The sequence below is a fragment of the Gallus gallus genome, chromosome 28, assembly GCF_016699485.2.
Source record: "Gallus gallus isolate bGalGal1 chromosome 28, bGalGal1.mat.broiler.GRCg7b, whole genome shotgun sequence".
NCBI classification, from domain to species: Eukaryota; Metazoa; Chordata; class Aves; order Galliformes; family Phasianidae; genus Gallus; species Gallus gallus.
This window is the reverse complement of record NC_052559.1, coordinates 2,683,322-2,695,490: the sequence shown is the minus strand read 5'-3', so window position 1 is coordinate 2,695,490 and position 12,169 is coordinate 2,683,322. Positions and strand designations below refer to the sequence as shown.

Below are 12,169 nucleotides of genomic sequence, written 5' to 3'. Positions count from 1 at the left end.
CTGGGGACAGAGACAAGGACAGCAGTTACCCCCTGTGCTGCACTGGGCAGCCCGGTCCCTGTTTCCAGTGCAAGCCCAGCTGTGATCACAGCGAACCACAGCGATGGATTTGGAAGAGCTTCCATGGAACACACGGGTGCAGGACTTCTGCCTGGTTTAAGGGCTGAAGCACTGCTTGTCTGTAGGCCACAAACCTCCCGGCTCAGACAGACCTCAAGCTGCCCAGCGCTACAGTTACACTGTGCTCAAGGAAGACAGAAAGGTCAGTGGCAATTTGCAGGGAGAGCAGAATGCAGCCTGAGAGCGCTGCCTCTGACCTTCTCACACCGCTCCTCTGCCTGCCACGTAGTGCACAGAGGGAAGCAACAAGTGCTTCACGGGGTTCAAACCAACACTGCAGCACAGCCCTCACACACGGGCCTGTTCACAGCTGCTGTGCAGACAAAACGATCAGGATAGGGCCTGGGGAGGGCAGGGGGGAGGCAGGCCTGAGGAACAGCAGCCGGGCGGGGTGGGACATGAGGCCGTGCTCTCAGCCCCTCCTCGCTCTCACCGTTGTCCTGGATGATGCGCTTGAGGTAGTCTGCCATCAGCGTCCGGAGAGCCCGTTTGTAAGGCAGGCCCAGGCGGTGGGGAAAGACGATCGCAGTATCCACCACTGTGCCATGGATAAGCTGGAGGGAGGGAGCAGGAAAGAACAGTGTTTATTTTCCTTCTCTCCCAGGGATGGGCACTCCTTAGGATTAACCATACGAACGTAATCTTCCGGTCAACCTTTCAGCTCCACGTAGCTCTCCTGCGGAGCTCCGGCCCAACCAGTCCTGCAGGAGGCTCTGGCTGAACCAAACCCCTCACAGGATGCATGCCTATCAACTCCCACAGCTCTGCCAGCCAGCACACACGCCCTCACAGCCCTGCCTGCCTGCACACTCAGAGGAGCAGATACACAGCGCTGCTTTGGATCGCACAGCTCAAATCCAGGACAGGTCAATCCTCAGTGTCCCAGCCTGGAGAAGCCAGCAGAGCCACGAGGTGCAAGAGAGAAAGCTGCACCCTGATCCAAAGGAAGCTCTGTAATCCTCAACGTGGCGTGGCTCAGACAGGACCCTGACAATCTCGTCCTTTCCCTCAACTCTTCCCAGCACCAGCTAATGTAGCGTGACAGTTCCTAACTCCCTCATTAATAGTTCCATTGCCCAGCTCCGTGAGTGCCTGCAAACAGCTGCAGCTTAACAGAAACAACCTGCTACGCTCTTTGGAGTGTAAAACTGCCAACATTATGGATAATCTCCCTTAGACTGCAGTCAAGTTTGGCACCTACCCAGGCGCAATGATAATTACTTATGTAGATCAGGAAGACTGAGGAAGCAGGATAATACAGCTTTAAATAAAAATTGAAATGCTATCACCATTTGGAGCTTGCCACGGCCATTAGCGAGATGTCGACTTTACTGCCACAGCCTTCAGACATTACGACTTGACATGGCACTGCCTGTCACACTGCTGCATCGCTCACAGCTTCATTCTCTTGGCAGAGCCCACCATGCTGGGAGAAAGCCACGCTTCTATGAGGCCAACGCAGTCATCTTGTGCTGATAGAACCGTAAATAATTTCTTTTTATGATGGCGATGAACCCTCTGAGAGGCTGGGGTAAAGGGTGCCACTGAGAGGTAAAGCACTTTGCATCCATTAAAACCTCTTGCTTCCAAACCAGCACTGTGGGCTGGCAGCCACAGCTTGGCCACCAAAGCTGTGTGATAGAGGATGGCTGGATAAAGGCCCACGAGCACCAACTATACGCTGGTTCCTGCTGCTGCATGCTTTCCTCAGCCAAGCCCCCTAGGATCTGTGCTCAGAACACAGCCCTCCCTCCAGGACAGCAGAGATGTGTGGACTAGACTGACGCAGGCCAGGCAGGAAACAAGAGAGATGAAAGGTCAAAGCAGCTTGATCAAAGAACGCCACAAATCCCAGCAAACAGGGCAGAAAACTTCACGGACATTTTAAAATGAAGTGCAGAGGCAACAAAGAGCCTTGAGCTGCTTCTACAATAGTTGCTGCAGACACCCAGAGGGCACAGCGGACTCCTGAGCCTGCCCAGATTCCAGCTGAGCACAACTTCAGGCAAAGGATGCTGACAGCAATGGAGGAGTCTTGGATAAACAGATGCGGTTGAATGACCAAAGATTAAAGCTCAGTCCTTCCAGCCAGCCCTGCTCTATTCACCCCCAAAGGGAGGTCTGTCCCCCTGGGGATGGTCACTGAAGCTGTGCTGAGATCACAAGTGACACACATGACCCAACCCTCCATCTTCCCACCAGCTCAGAGACAAGATAGGCCCGTGTCCTCCAGCTTGGAAATAAACACTTCCTAGTAGCAGTCATTAGGGCAGGGAAGAACCAGAGGGAGACTCAAATGCAAAACATGCAGATTACCTTTAGTGCAAATAAATCGCTTTCCAAGCTGTGCCCTATCAATATGGTGTCTGCACTGAACATGTTCAGTAGGACGGCTTGGACATCCCGCAGGGTGATGCTAGTGTTCTCTAGGTCCTCTTCTGTCACACCTGAGAATCTGCAGTGCAAAAACAGAGAGGAGGGCTTCCTTCACTGAAGGACCCACAAAAGGTTCCGGCCATTAGGAAGTGGCAGCCATGGGAGTTTCAGCCAAGTGCTCACAGAAACTCCCCCCAGGTTACTGGTGCTGAGCCACAGAAAGCTGTCCTCACCTGGTGTTGTAGTCCACCACCTTGGTGTCTGGTTTGACAAAGGTGTCGTATACCACTTTCAGGTCAGAGTTGATCACAGTTACTCTCGTCAGCTCCAGTCCTTGCTTAGTGTAGCACTGCAAGAAAGCAGACATGAAAACAAACACGTGCCAACCTCAGCATGGGGCCTACAGTGCTGCTGAAGTGCTGCAGCTCCCAAAACACAGTTGCTTCAGCATACTGAGGCCAGCCAACAGTCCATGCTCGATGTAAACCAACTGGCTACTACTTCTCAAGGGTACACGTGGTCCTCAAAGGAAGCGCACGCTGCCAAAACTACTAAGAGCTAATTTAAATGTAAATTTAGCATACACCTCTATGATTTAGAGTCCACAGAAAGGAGAGAAGGTGGCAGAGGAAGAGAGCTTTCCTTGTAACACAGCCTTCCTCCAAAAGCCTCATTCTGTGTCTGTGCTGCCCTGCTGATTGGGGACTCACCATCTCACAGTCTAACGCGAAGATTCCGGGGTAACCATCAGTTGTAGGCAACTTCTCAAAAGTCTTCACAAAGCCATCAAGGCTCTCTTTCCGCCCATCGTGGACATGTTGCTTGAAGGAAAAAAAAACAAAAGAGAAGTGTATTGAAGGAAGGAAGGGGCAAGAAACCAAAAACCTCAATTTCAAAAGAGCCACCCACTTAAAGAAAACTATTTTTTTAAAAGTGGTTTCTAAAGGTCAATGAGGAATAAGGGTTGTCCGGCAGGGGGGCTGAGGGGTTCCCCCCAAAAGCAGTGTGACCAGGTGCAAACCTGGTTCCAAAGTCAGATCAGAGCGAGAGGCAGAATACTAAGACCTCACATAGCAGCACTGCATCATGTATCCAAGCACGAGGAGGTGGCAGCAGCTTTCAGTTCAGAGCAGCGTGACTCAGGAAGGCTCACACTGTGGCATTGCAGGGATCTGCTCTAACTGCTGGCTTAGCTCATGGCTGAGGCATGCCCAGCTGCAGGATTCTCACATCAAACATCCCTGTCCAAGCATTAGTGTCAGCCACACCATAGCCCACAGATGGCAGGAGAAACCAGGGTAACGAAATGGCAGAAAACATCAATGTGTGCCTACAAATAAAAGCCACTGTATTCCAAACCAGGCAGCTCGTAGACAATGTGAGCTACTGCCAACCAGTGCTCAGTGCAATGAACAAGGAGCATTTCCAACCATTTTTCAGCATCCCTGGCTAGAGTTCTCAGGTCAATATACTTCAGCCTGGGAAAGCTCCCTAAGCTACCAGGAAAACTCAGGGAGTGGTTTCACGAATGGCCTGAGCCACCGCAGGGCTGAGCTGCTGTTGCAAAAGGTGCTCCTGCTCCATCCACAGCCACAGATCACACTCAGCCTGCTCTGCTGCTGCTGACTGCCTTCTGGTGTCCTGCCCCTCTGCAAGGAAGCAGGAACACACAGCAGAGCATAGGGCAGAGGCCGTTGCTGCCCTTTTGCCCACTTAGGTGGTTTCAGGTCAGATGGAATTGCTGCACCACACCCCGCAGTGACGTGCCCTCTGCCTTACTCCCCAGCAGTCTGATTGTTTTTCAAGTTTTGTTTATGCCCAGATCTCAACACCATGGTGCATTAATCACAGTGTGCGCTCAGCCTCCCCCTTCCTGCTTCTCACTCATCTCACCCTGCAAGGAACCAAACCACACTTGGCAATGTCTGAGGAGGAAGGCAGCAGAGGACAAACTGGGGCAGCAGTAGAGCCGAAACCTGCAGGCAGAGGGGTAACCAAAACGGGGGCATGCCTCATTTTTGCACTGGTTATTACTGTGGGCACAGTCAGAATCCAGAGAAGTGCATCACTGGAAGTCAATGAGGCAGCTGGGCCACATCAAGCTGATCTCTGCCTGTACCAGAGGCTGCAGGCAAGAGGCTTCACTCAGCAATTCTGCATCCATGCCTACGGATCTGATTGTTTCAGTGAATAAGTGGGTAGATCACACTACCAGGCTAACAAGTAGTAACTATTTACTTCCCCTCCAGCTTCATCTTTTCCCTCCCTCTGCACTGTAACCAAGCAGTGAAGGAAAAAGTAAATAATAAATGAAGTGTTTCTCCTACAACAGTTGATGTTCTACAACTGTCCAGTTCTTTGTCACTGAGAAGAAGGCAGAAAAGTTGATTCTGTTCTTCAGACCTGAGAAGGAAGCAGACTTAGTCGCAACAAAGAGCAGCACACAGCAGCTCGCAGCTCAGCTGCTGGGCTCTGTGCACAGCTCCCTCCTGCCACCTCCTGCCACACTCCCTAACTGCAGCATAACCCAACTGAGCAGAGTCATTCTCAAGTACAATGCTCTTCTCGCCAGCTATGCATCCAGTAACTCAGAACAGTTTCTTAATATAATCAATTGCTGTTTCAATGTCCTCCTTCAAAGCTGAATGACACTGTGCTCCCTGGGAGCCCAAACATCCCAAAATCTCATTGCATATTCCCATCCTGAGCAGGCTGGGGACTCAGACCTTCAATTTCCTGAAGGATTCATCTGGATGAGAAACCCAAGAAAGCCAGAATGCAGCAGGCTCTGGCAGCACAACAACTAGGAGGCAGATGTGAGAGGATGGCTGCACCCTGGAGCACTGGTGGCATGCTTCATTGAGTAAGAGGCTATTAGAGAGATTGTATGTTTCTTAAAAGGCCATGAGGTTTTATGGTCTACAACAGCCACGCAAGAACATGCAGAGAAGTCATGTTTTATAGCCTCATCAATTTCTCCCGACTTCCCTGCTGGATCTTTGTGGAGTGGTTGGTCTTTTTTTTTTTTTTTGGAATGCTAATTAAAAAGAGATCTTAATTCCAAATGAAAAAGAAATAGGAGAAGTGGCAGCACATGTGACCCCTTCCCTGCTTCAGGCTGGGCAGGGCAGGCTTTTAGACCCTGTGTGCAGACTGCTCTTCCCATTTTGATAAGCCTGGAATTTTGCCCTACCATTCACTTCCCAGCTCTAGCTTTTGGCACAGCAATAAGGGCACACACTTCCCCAGATCCTGCAGGCCACTTTGCTGGCCCTGTACTGCCTGAGCACTTCCAAACCACAGCACAGGAAAAGGCAAAGGTGCCATACTGCTGTCTAATTAAAGGCATCGTGCAAAGGTGTCCCAGACACCGTTCAGCTCAATCAAAGGGCCAAAGCTCCAGTCCTGAGCAGGTTTTCCACTCTGCTTTCTAAGGCTGTGATCCTTTCCCCACCCTCCTGAAGAGAAGCAGTACGTGGGTTACAACAGATTCCTTGGGAAAGTTCCTCCCCTCAACACAACAAAGGGCATGCAGTATATGGAGAACTGGGAGAGGATTTGGCCTGCAGCAGACGGTTACCTTGGCACAGGGATACGGGAAGAAGGCTTTGGCACACACTGAAACTGACTGAGGCCTAAATTTGCTCCTTAAAAGGAATTTCCTTATTTCTCACTTCTTCCCTGTTTCCCTCAGGAAGTCTGTATCCAAGCTTTTGCTGGGAGATTTAAAAAAATATGTTTACATTTTGCTTGGAAAAACGTTTAAAAAATTGCATTGGCAAAATGGAAACCACCTCAGCTCCACACAGCTGTGATCCTCCCTGCTGCCAAACACTTCATTTTCCTACCTTTGAGTAGCAAAAGACATTTAAGAAGTACTTGCTTCCCCTCCACACTCCCTAGGGAATGCACCACCACTGTATGCAGAGGACAAATGTCATTAAGAATCAAAAGGTGCTGCTCAACAACTTACCTTAGCAACCTGGCAACCTGCTGAACCCACAGCTCCTGAGCAGCAGCTGTAATGAGTTTCCCATCCACCTGGCACTGAAAGAACAAGAGTTAAGAGTCAAAGAGAAAAGTCCCCTCAACAAGACCTAAACTTGAGCTCCCAAGTGCAGAGGTGTCCTGGATGAGCAAAGAAACAATAATTTAATCAAGCAAAAGGAGAAAAATAAGTATGGATTCATGGTCAGCAACCTAAAGGGCTTAAGATTCATTGACCATAGGTGCTTTGGCAGAAAACTACAGAGTTCATTCAAACTAGGCTAGCATCTTGCTGTAAACGAGTTGATCCCAGACCAGTAAATCCCCTCAGGCAATGAGAGAGGTCTTGTGCTCTCAGATCTCCTAGAAGACTGATTTCTCAAAAGACATAGGAAGTTTGTTTTTCCCTTAATCTTTTTCTTTTTTTTAAAGCTGAAATAACCACCTCTGCTTCAGCCCCATTGTCACACCTTAGGGACACTACTCAGCAGCTCTTTGCAAGCCTGTGCCACCCAGTGACAAAAGTAGGAACTGCCACAACCTGAGAGTGACAAGCTCCAGAGCCACAACACGTTCCACAGCAACCCCAGCCCCAGACATCTGGGGATGTAGAGCACACCTAGCACGCAGCTGAGCCCTCCCTGAGAGATGTACCTCTCTGCTTGCGCAGCCTCCCCCAGTGATGGACACACTCCTCTTTGCGGATGCAGCTTCCAGAGGCTGAGACCATGTACTCAGTGCCACAGCGACAGCAAATCCTGCAGGAGGCTTCAAGAGAAGAGAGAAGTAGGTGAGGTTGCTGCAAATCCTGTACGTGCTCAACGTGGCCAAAGCACCAGTAGATCCATCCCACTCCTCAAAGCCCCACACCCCACTGAAAGAGGCAAATACATCTGATTAAAATGATACCAAATATGGTTTCAAACTCTCCACTTCAAACCACTTCCCAGAGCCAAAAGTAAAACTCCCTGTTGGTTTTGACACGTAACATTTGCTCCAACAGTTCACACTTGCTGTGCTGTTTCTCCATCCACAGCAAACTATGTTGTGCTCCAACACAGTTATTTTAAGAACCAGGATAAGTTAGTCATTCTCTGGACACTGGAGCTAATGAGGCCTGGTTTCCAGGGGGCTGTGACACTTCCAAGTGATGTTCGAGTTCCTCACAGGCACAGCTCCTCTGCTAGGATTCCCTACAACACACGGCACAGTGCAGCCCCCCAAGAGGCAGTGGGGACTCCTCCCTCCTGCCACCTGCACTCTCAGTAGTGCCCGCAATTCAAAGAAGGGAAATGCAAAACAGCCCAGACAAGGAGGTGACTGTCATGCACCTGCTTTCCAAGCAATTCCGAGTTCTAGCACACTGTTGCTTTGCACAACACCTGTCTGGTCCATTTCCATCTGCTGACCATGGTCACAGCATTAGCAGACTGGTAAGAAAGAACTGTTCTTCTTTCTTACTCAAAAATCCTAAAATATCTGTAGGAAACTAGAGAAGCAGAACCAGCAACACGATCTCAGCCTGCCAGCTGCTGTACACAATTCTAGCTGAAGAAAAGGGCTCACACAAATATAGTACTTAACAGTGTTAATGTAAGAGAGCTTTCATACAGGTTACTTCAGCAACCACAGGACAAATGTAGACACAAGGTGTTAACATGGATGAGCACTTAACACACTTCAGCAATGTTTCTCCAAAGAGATGCGCAGAGGAGCCTGACAAGGCACGTTAAAACCTACCCTAAGTATATGTTTTACCCCTCCTGCATCACAGTCTGCCCCATTCAGCTTTTGAGAAGCATCAGTCCTGCTGCAGGATATCAGAGAATTCAGACAGGAGGACCCCACCCTGTGCAGGGGAAGCCTGGCAGATGCTTTGTCTCGTTGCAGAAAGGGCTCTTGGAAACTACTTTGCCCAGTACTGTCTATAACAACCACAAAAGCACGACTCAGACTGGTGCCACCAGCACAGCAAGCTGTGAGCAGAGACCCAAAAAAATCCTTCCCCAGGAAGAGGAGAGCATCACCAGGTATTGACGAGGAGCTTTTCCTCCCCACCAGCATAACAGGGCTGGAGTTTGTCTAAGTGAAAAATCCTAAAACCTGCACTGGCTGAACAGCTGAACAACACACGGCAACACAGGCAAAGGCAGCTCCATGCTGAGAGCAGAACATCTCGATGCAAAAAGACATGCTGCACGTAGGACAGGCATCTCCCTCCACCTGAGACACAGACAGCAAAGACTGCAGAATGAAACAGCCCAGCTTACAGTCAGTGCTCTTCTTCTCTTCTGCTGTGAAGAGGACGGCACGGCCTGGCTTCTCTGGGTGAGGCATGGGGTAACCATTTTCCTTCAGCTGCTCCTCAGTCATCAGATACTCCTTCAGTCGACGGTAAAGGGCAGCTCCTGCACGTATCAAAGACAAGGATGAAGCCAGACCACAGAAGCAGGTGCTGTTTTCTCTTACGTTTTTCTGCCTCACCAGAACACCTGGCAGGAATTCCCCCAATTTACAATTTATTTTCAACTGCCTTTCTTCAGTATGGACAGTGGAACAAGCTGACTGTCGCCTCTCCCAACAACCAGCACTGGGCTGGCCTATCTGGAAAGCAGGACTGAAATTCCTCCCAAGGGTCCCATCTTCAGGCCTCTGTATTAAAACAAGGGAAGCCTCACGCCTGTAATGTTCACTGTGCTTTAACTGATCGTTTGTAACACAGCCCACAGAATACCCCTCAAAGGCTGCCCACAGCTAGCTAAAAAAACTCCTTATCAGAAGCTTTTTCCTGCTGTTGATTTCTGACCGTTTGTTTCACTCCACAGAGCAGTTACAACTTCTCTGCTCAATAGCTCTGCTTTCGGTGCTATGTTAAACCCCTCCAATATTGCTGTGCACCCTTTGATGTAGCTTAGATGAGCTATAGGGCCCTTTCAAGCTTTCCTCACGTCAATTCCTTCTGCTCTGTGGCATCCCTGTCTCTTCTCTGATCTCCTCAGCAATTTGCCCGTATCTCTTGGCAGCCTGAATACCCATAAACAATTTGACCCAAAGTGAATAATGCTTGTGGCACAATCCTTCGGCTACGACATGACCTTACTCTGACATTCCTAAATGTGAAAATGAGCCCTGCAGAGCAGATGGAGATATCAGTGTGTTTGCCTTTCATCTGATGGGCACACCACAAAGTAATCCTTCAGGGGAGGAAAGTTAAAGTAAAATCAAGACAGAAAAAAAGCCACGAGTCGGTAATACCCAAAACACAAGAGGCAGTTCTGAACAGCTACCAACACTACATCAAAGCCACATGGACAACATCAGCAAACCCACAGCCCAGAGCAGGGAAGCAAGGAAGGTGCTAATCAGCACCGCACTGCAGTCAGGTTAATAACTCATAACTCAGCCCCACAGATAAATCAAAGCTCTTCATGCATCAGCAAGGTCCTACTCTTCCCAGTCAGTGTGTTGTACCTCCAGCTATAATTTATAGCTTACAGCTTTGCAGTAGCAGGGTCTTACCTGTTAAATCCTCTGCCTTCAAGCTCCCTGACCGGTTTAGGGTGAAGCTGGTCTTAGCAGCAAGCTTCCCTCCCAGCACAGCTTCATGGGACACCACCTTCTTGTTACTTGTTTCTGCAGCGACAAGAGGGAAGAAGCAGAACAGGACAGAGGTGAAATACTCAGATGCAATTCTGGAAGAGTAAGCGACTTCAGCCCTCACGTTTTAGGCACAGCACACAGGCAAACAGAGGACTGCATTTATCCTTTCACATTCTCTGCTCCAGAAATCAGTATGTGTACAGTGGTGCAGTGTTCCTAGCTTATTCCAGCACTACAGGGAGCTTTCTGCTTGCACTGTCAGCCCACTACAACTTTCTAAGGGCAGAGAAGGACATTTTTTTTTACAGCTCCCCAGGAGACTCTGGGAGCTCTACCTGCTGACTGTGCACACCAAGCTGCCATCCTGAGTGAGAGCAAAGAGAGGGCTGAGCACAGACACAACTCGACCCATCTGCAGTGAGCGGCTTTGTTGGGTGCCCACAGGCCGGACTCCCACACTGCATCTTTCACCTTCCTTCAGAAAGGCCTTCAGAGCTCTGGAGTGTGCTCAGCACATCAGATAATGGCAGATAGGTGCTTTTTAGTAATCATTAACTGGCAGCCCTCTCCTAAAGGCCAGCCTCCCAAGTCCAGCCGCTCTGACTAATGGCCAAGAAGGTAATGAAGACAGAGGGGAGAAAAGGGAAGAGACCAGGAAAAAAAAAATTCACAAGAACAGCACAAATTGATTGTTTAATGTACCCTCTCGAGAGCCAATAATGAAATGTCTTAACCCTCTTCGTTTCTCTCTTGAAGCTTAATGTGTGTAACAGATTTCTGCGGTGATGGACGAGTCTATCACTTTGAAGGTATCATGTGAAAGTTACTCCATTAGCAGAGCTTTTCATTTTAAAGAACTTGTGCTAAAAAAAAAAAATAATCCATGTGGCATTATCTCCATTTAGGCTCAGACAGCCAACAAAGCATTGCAGGACTCGCCTCTTGAAGGCCCATTAAAGCTTGCCAGACTATAAAAAGCTAACTGGAGTTGTTTGCCTTTCAGCATAATGCTTCTGAGAAATGGGTCTGTCTTTTCAACAAGTTTCTCTCCGTGGCTTCTAATCCAAGCAGGGCTCCTTATTAAACCACAAACGTGGTACGTACTGTTCGTACTGGAGGGGGAATTGGGCACGAGGCTCCTGAGCTTCTTTAAGGTGTTCACTGCCACGTTCAGGTAGATGTTGCGACTGGTGCTGCGCTCATAAGCCACCTTCTCTTCTGCCAGAGCCTGCAAACAGTGCAATGCGTTACCATGTGCTCTGTTCCCACTGCTGCTTTAGGAAAATTTGGGGAAAAAAAGAAACATTTGCATCTTAAAGCACAGAATCCAAGTACCAGAATCCAAAGCATTATTGTGTCACAGCACTAACATATACTGGGTCTTGGGGCTGCTGAGGTGAGCAGTGAGCCCAAGAAAAAAAAAGCCCACGTTTCTGGTGCATCACTTAAAATACATTTTTGTACAAAACCTTCCCTCAGGTTAATGGGGAAGTGTGGAACTGCCTGGGAAAGGCTGCTTTCCACACTTCAAGGGCAGCACAAGGGAAAGACAAAGCTCTGAACTGGACAAAAAAAAAAAGTTTGGACAGCAGCCATTCCTTGAGTGCAATAGGAATGTTTCCCCTAAGGAGCTGCAAAGGCAAAATATCACCAAAAATATGAATATCCCCATAGCATCTGTTTTGGTTACAAAACACACCACGATGTCCTGTACTGGCCCTACTAATTGCAAAGTCAAAGTTTTCCAGTGAAACACATGAGATTCTCAACTCTGCTTTTGGAAATCTTACTGTAATACTCCCTGCTGGCAGAAGGCTCCTTACATCCTGCGCAGTCCACAGGCAGCAAGTTCTGCCAGTTACATCCATCCTGCTTCTACTGAATGCTCAGACTGTAGGATGTGTTTGTATCAGAGCAAAGGGTCTTTTTGTGCAGCTCAGCCACAATGCACACCCTTAAGGCCCTCTTCTGGGCTTAATGAATACGCTGCGTGCTCTCCTAATGAAGAGAAAGATGGGTTTTCCTATTGGAAAGCCCCAGTGGAATTCTATGTTCTGTTGCCTGGTTTGGAATTATTTGACATTCA

At 48.9% G+C, this 12,169-nt stretch overlaps 1 protein-coding gene across 4 annotated transcripts in view; it reads right to left on the bottom strand.

The window, feature by feature from the left end:
- Positions 1-12,169, bottom strand: part of REXO1 (RNA exonuclease 1 homolog) — a 33,109-nt gene that overhangs the window by 1,958 nt on the left and 18,982 nt on the right. For all 4 annotated transcript variants that reach the window (XM_025144341.3, XM_040653689.2, XM_046904659.1 and 1 more), the window contains 9 exons: positions 11,188-11,311; positions 10,003-10,116; positions 8,754-8,891; positions 7,138-7,251; positions 6,470-6,543; positions 3,207-3,317; positions 2,730-2,845; positions 2,437-2,575; positions 554-674 (listed from right to left, as the gene is read on the bottom strand). In XM_025144341.3, coding sequence (XP_025000109.2) covers positions 554-674; positions 2,437-2,575; positions 2,730-2,845; positions 3,207-3,317; positions 6,470-6,543; positions 7,138-7,251; positions 8,754-8,891; positions 10,003-10,116; positions 11,188-11,311 — 1,051 coding nt within the window. The remainder of the gene's footprint in view (positions 1-553; positions 675-2,436; positions 2,576-2,729; positions 2,846-3,206; positions 3,318-6,469; positions 6,544-7,137; positions 7,252-8,753; positions 8,892-10,002; positions 10,117-11,187; positions 11,312-12,169) is intronic.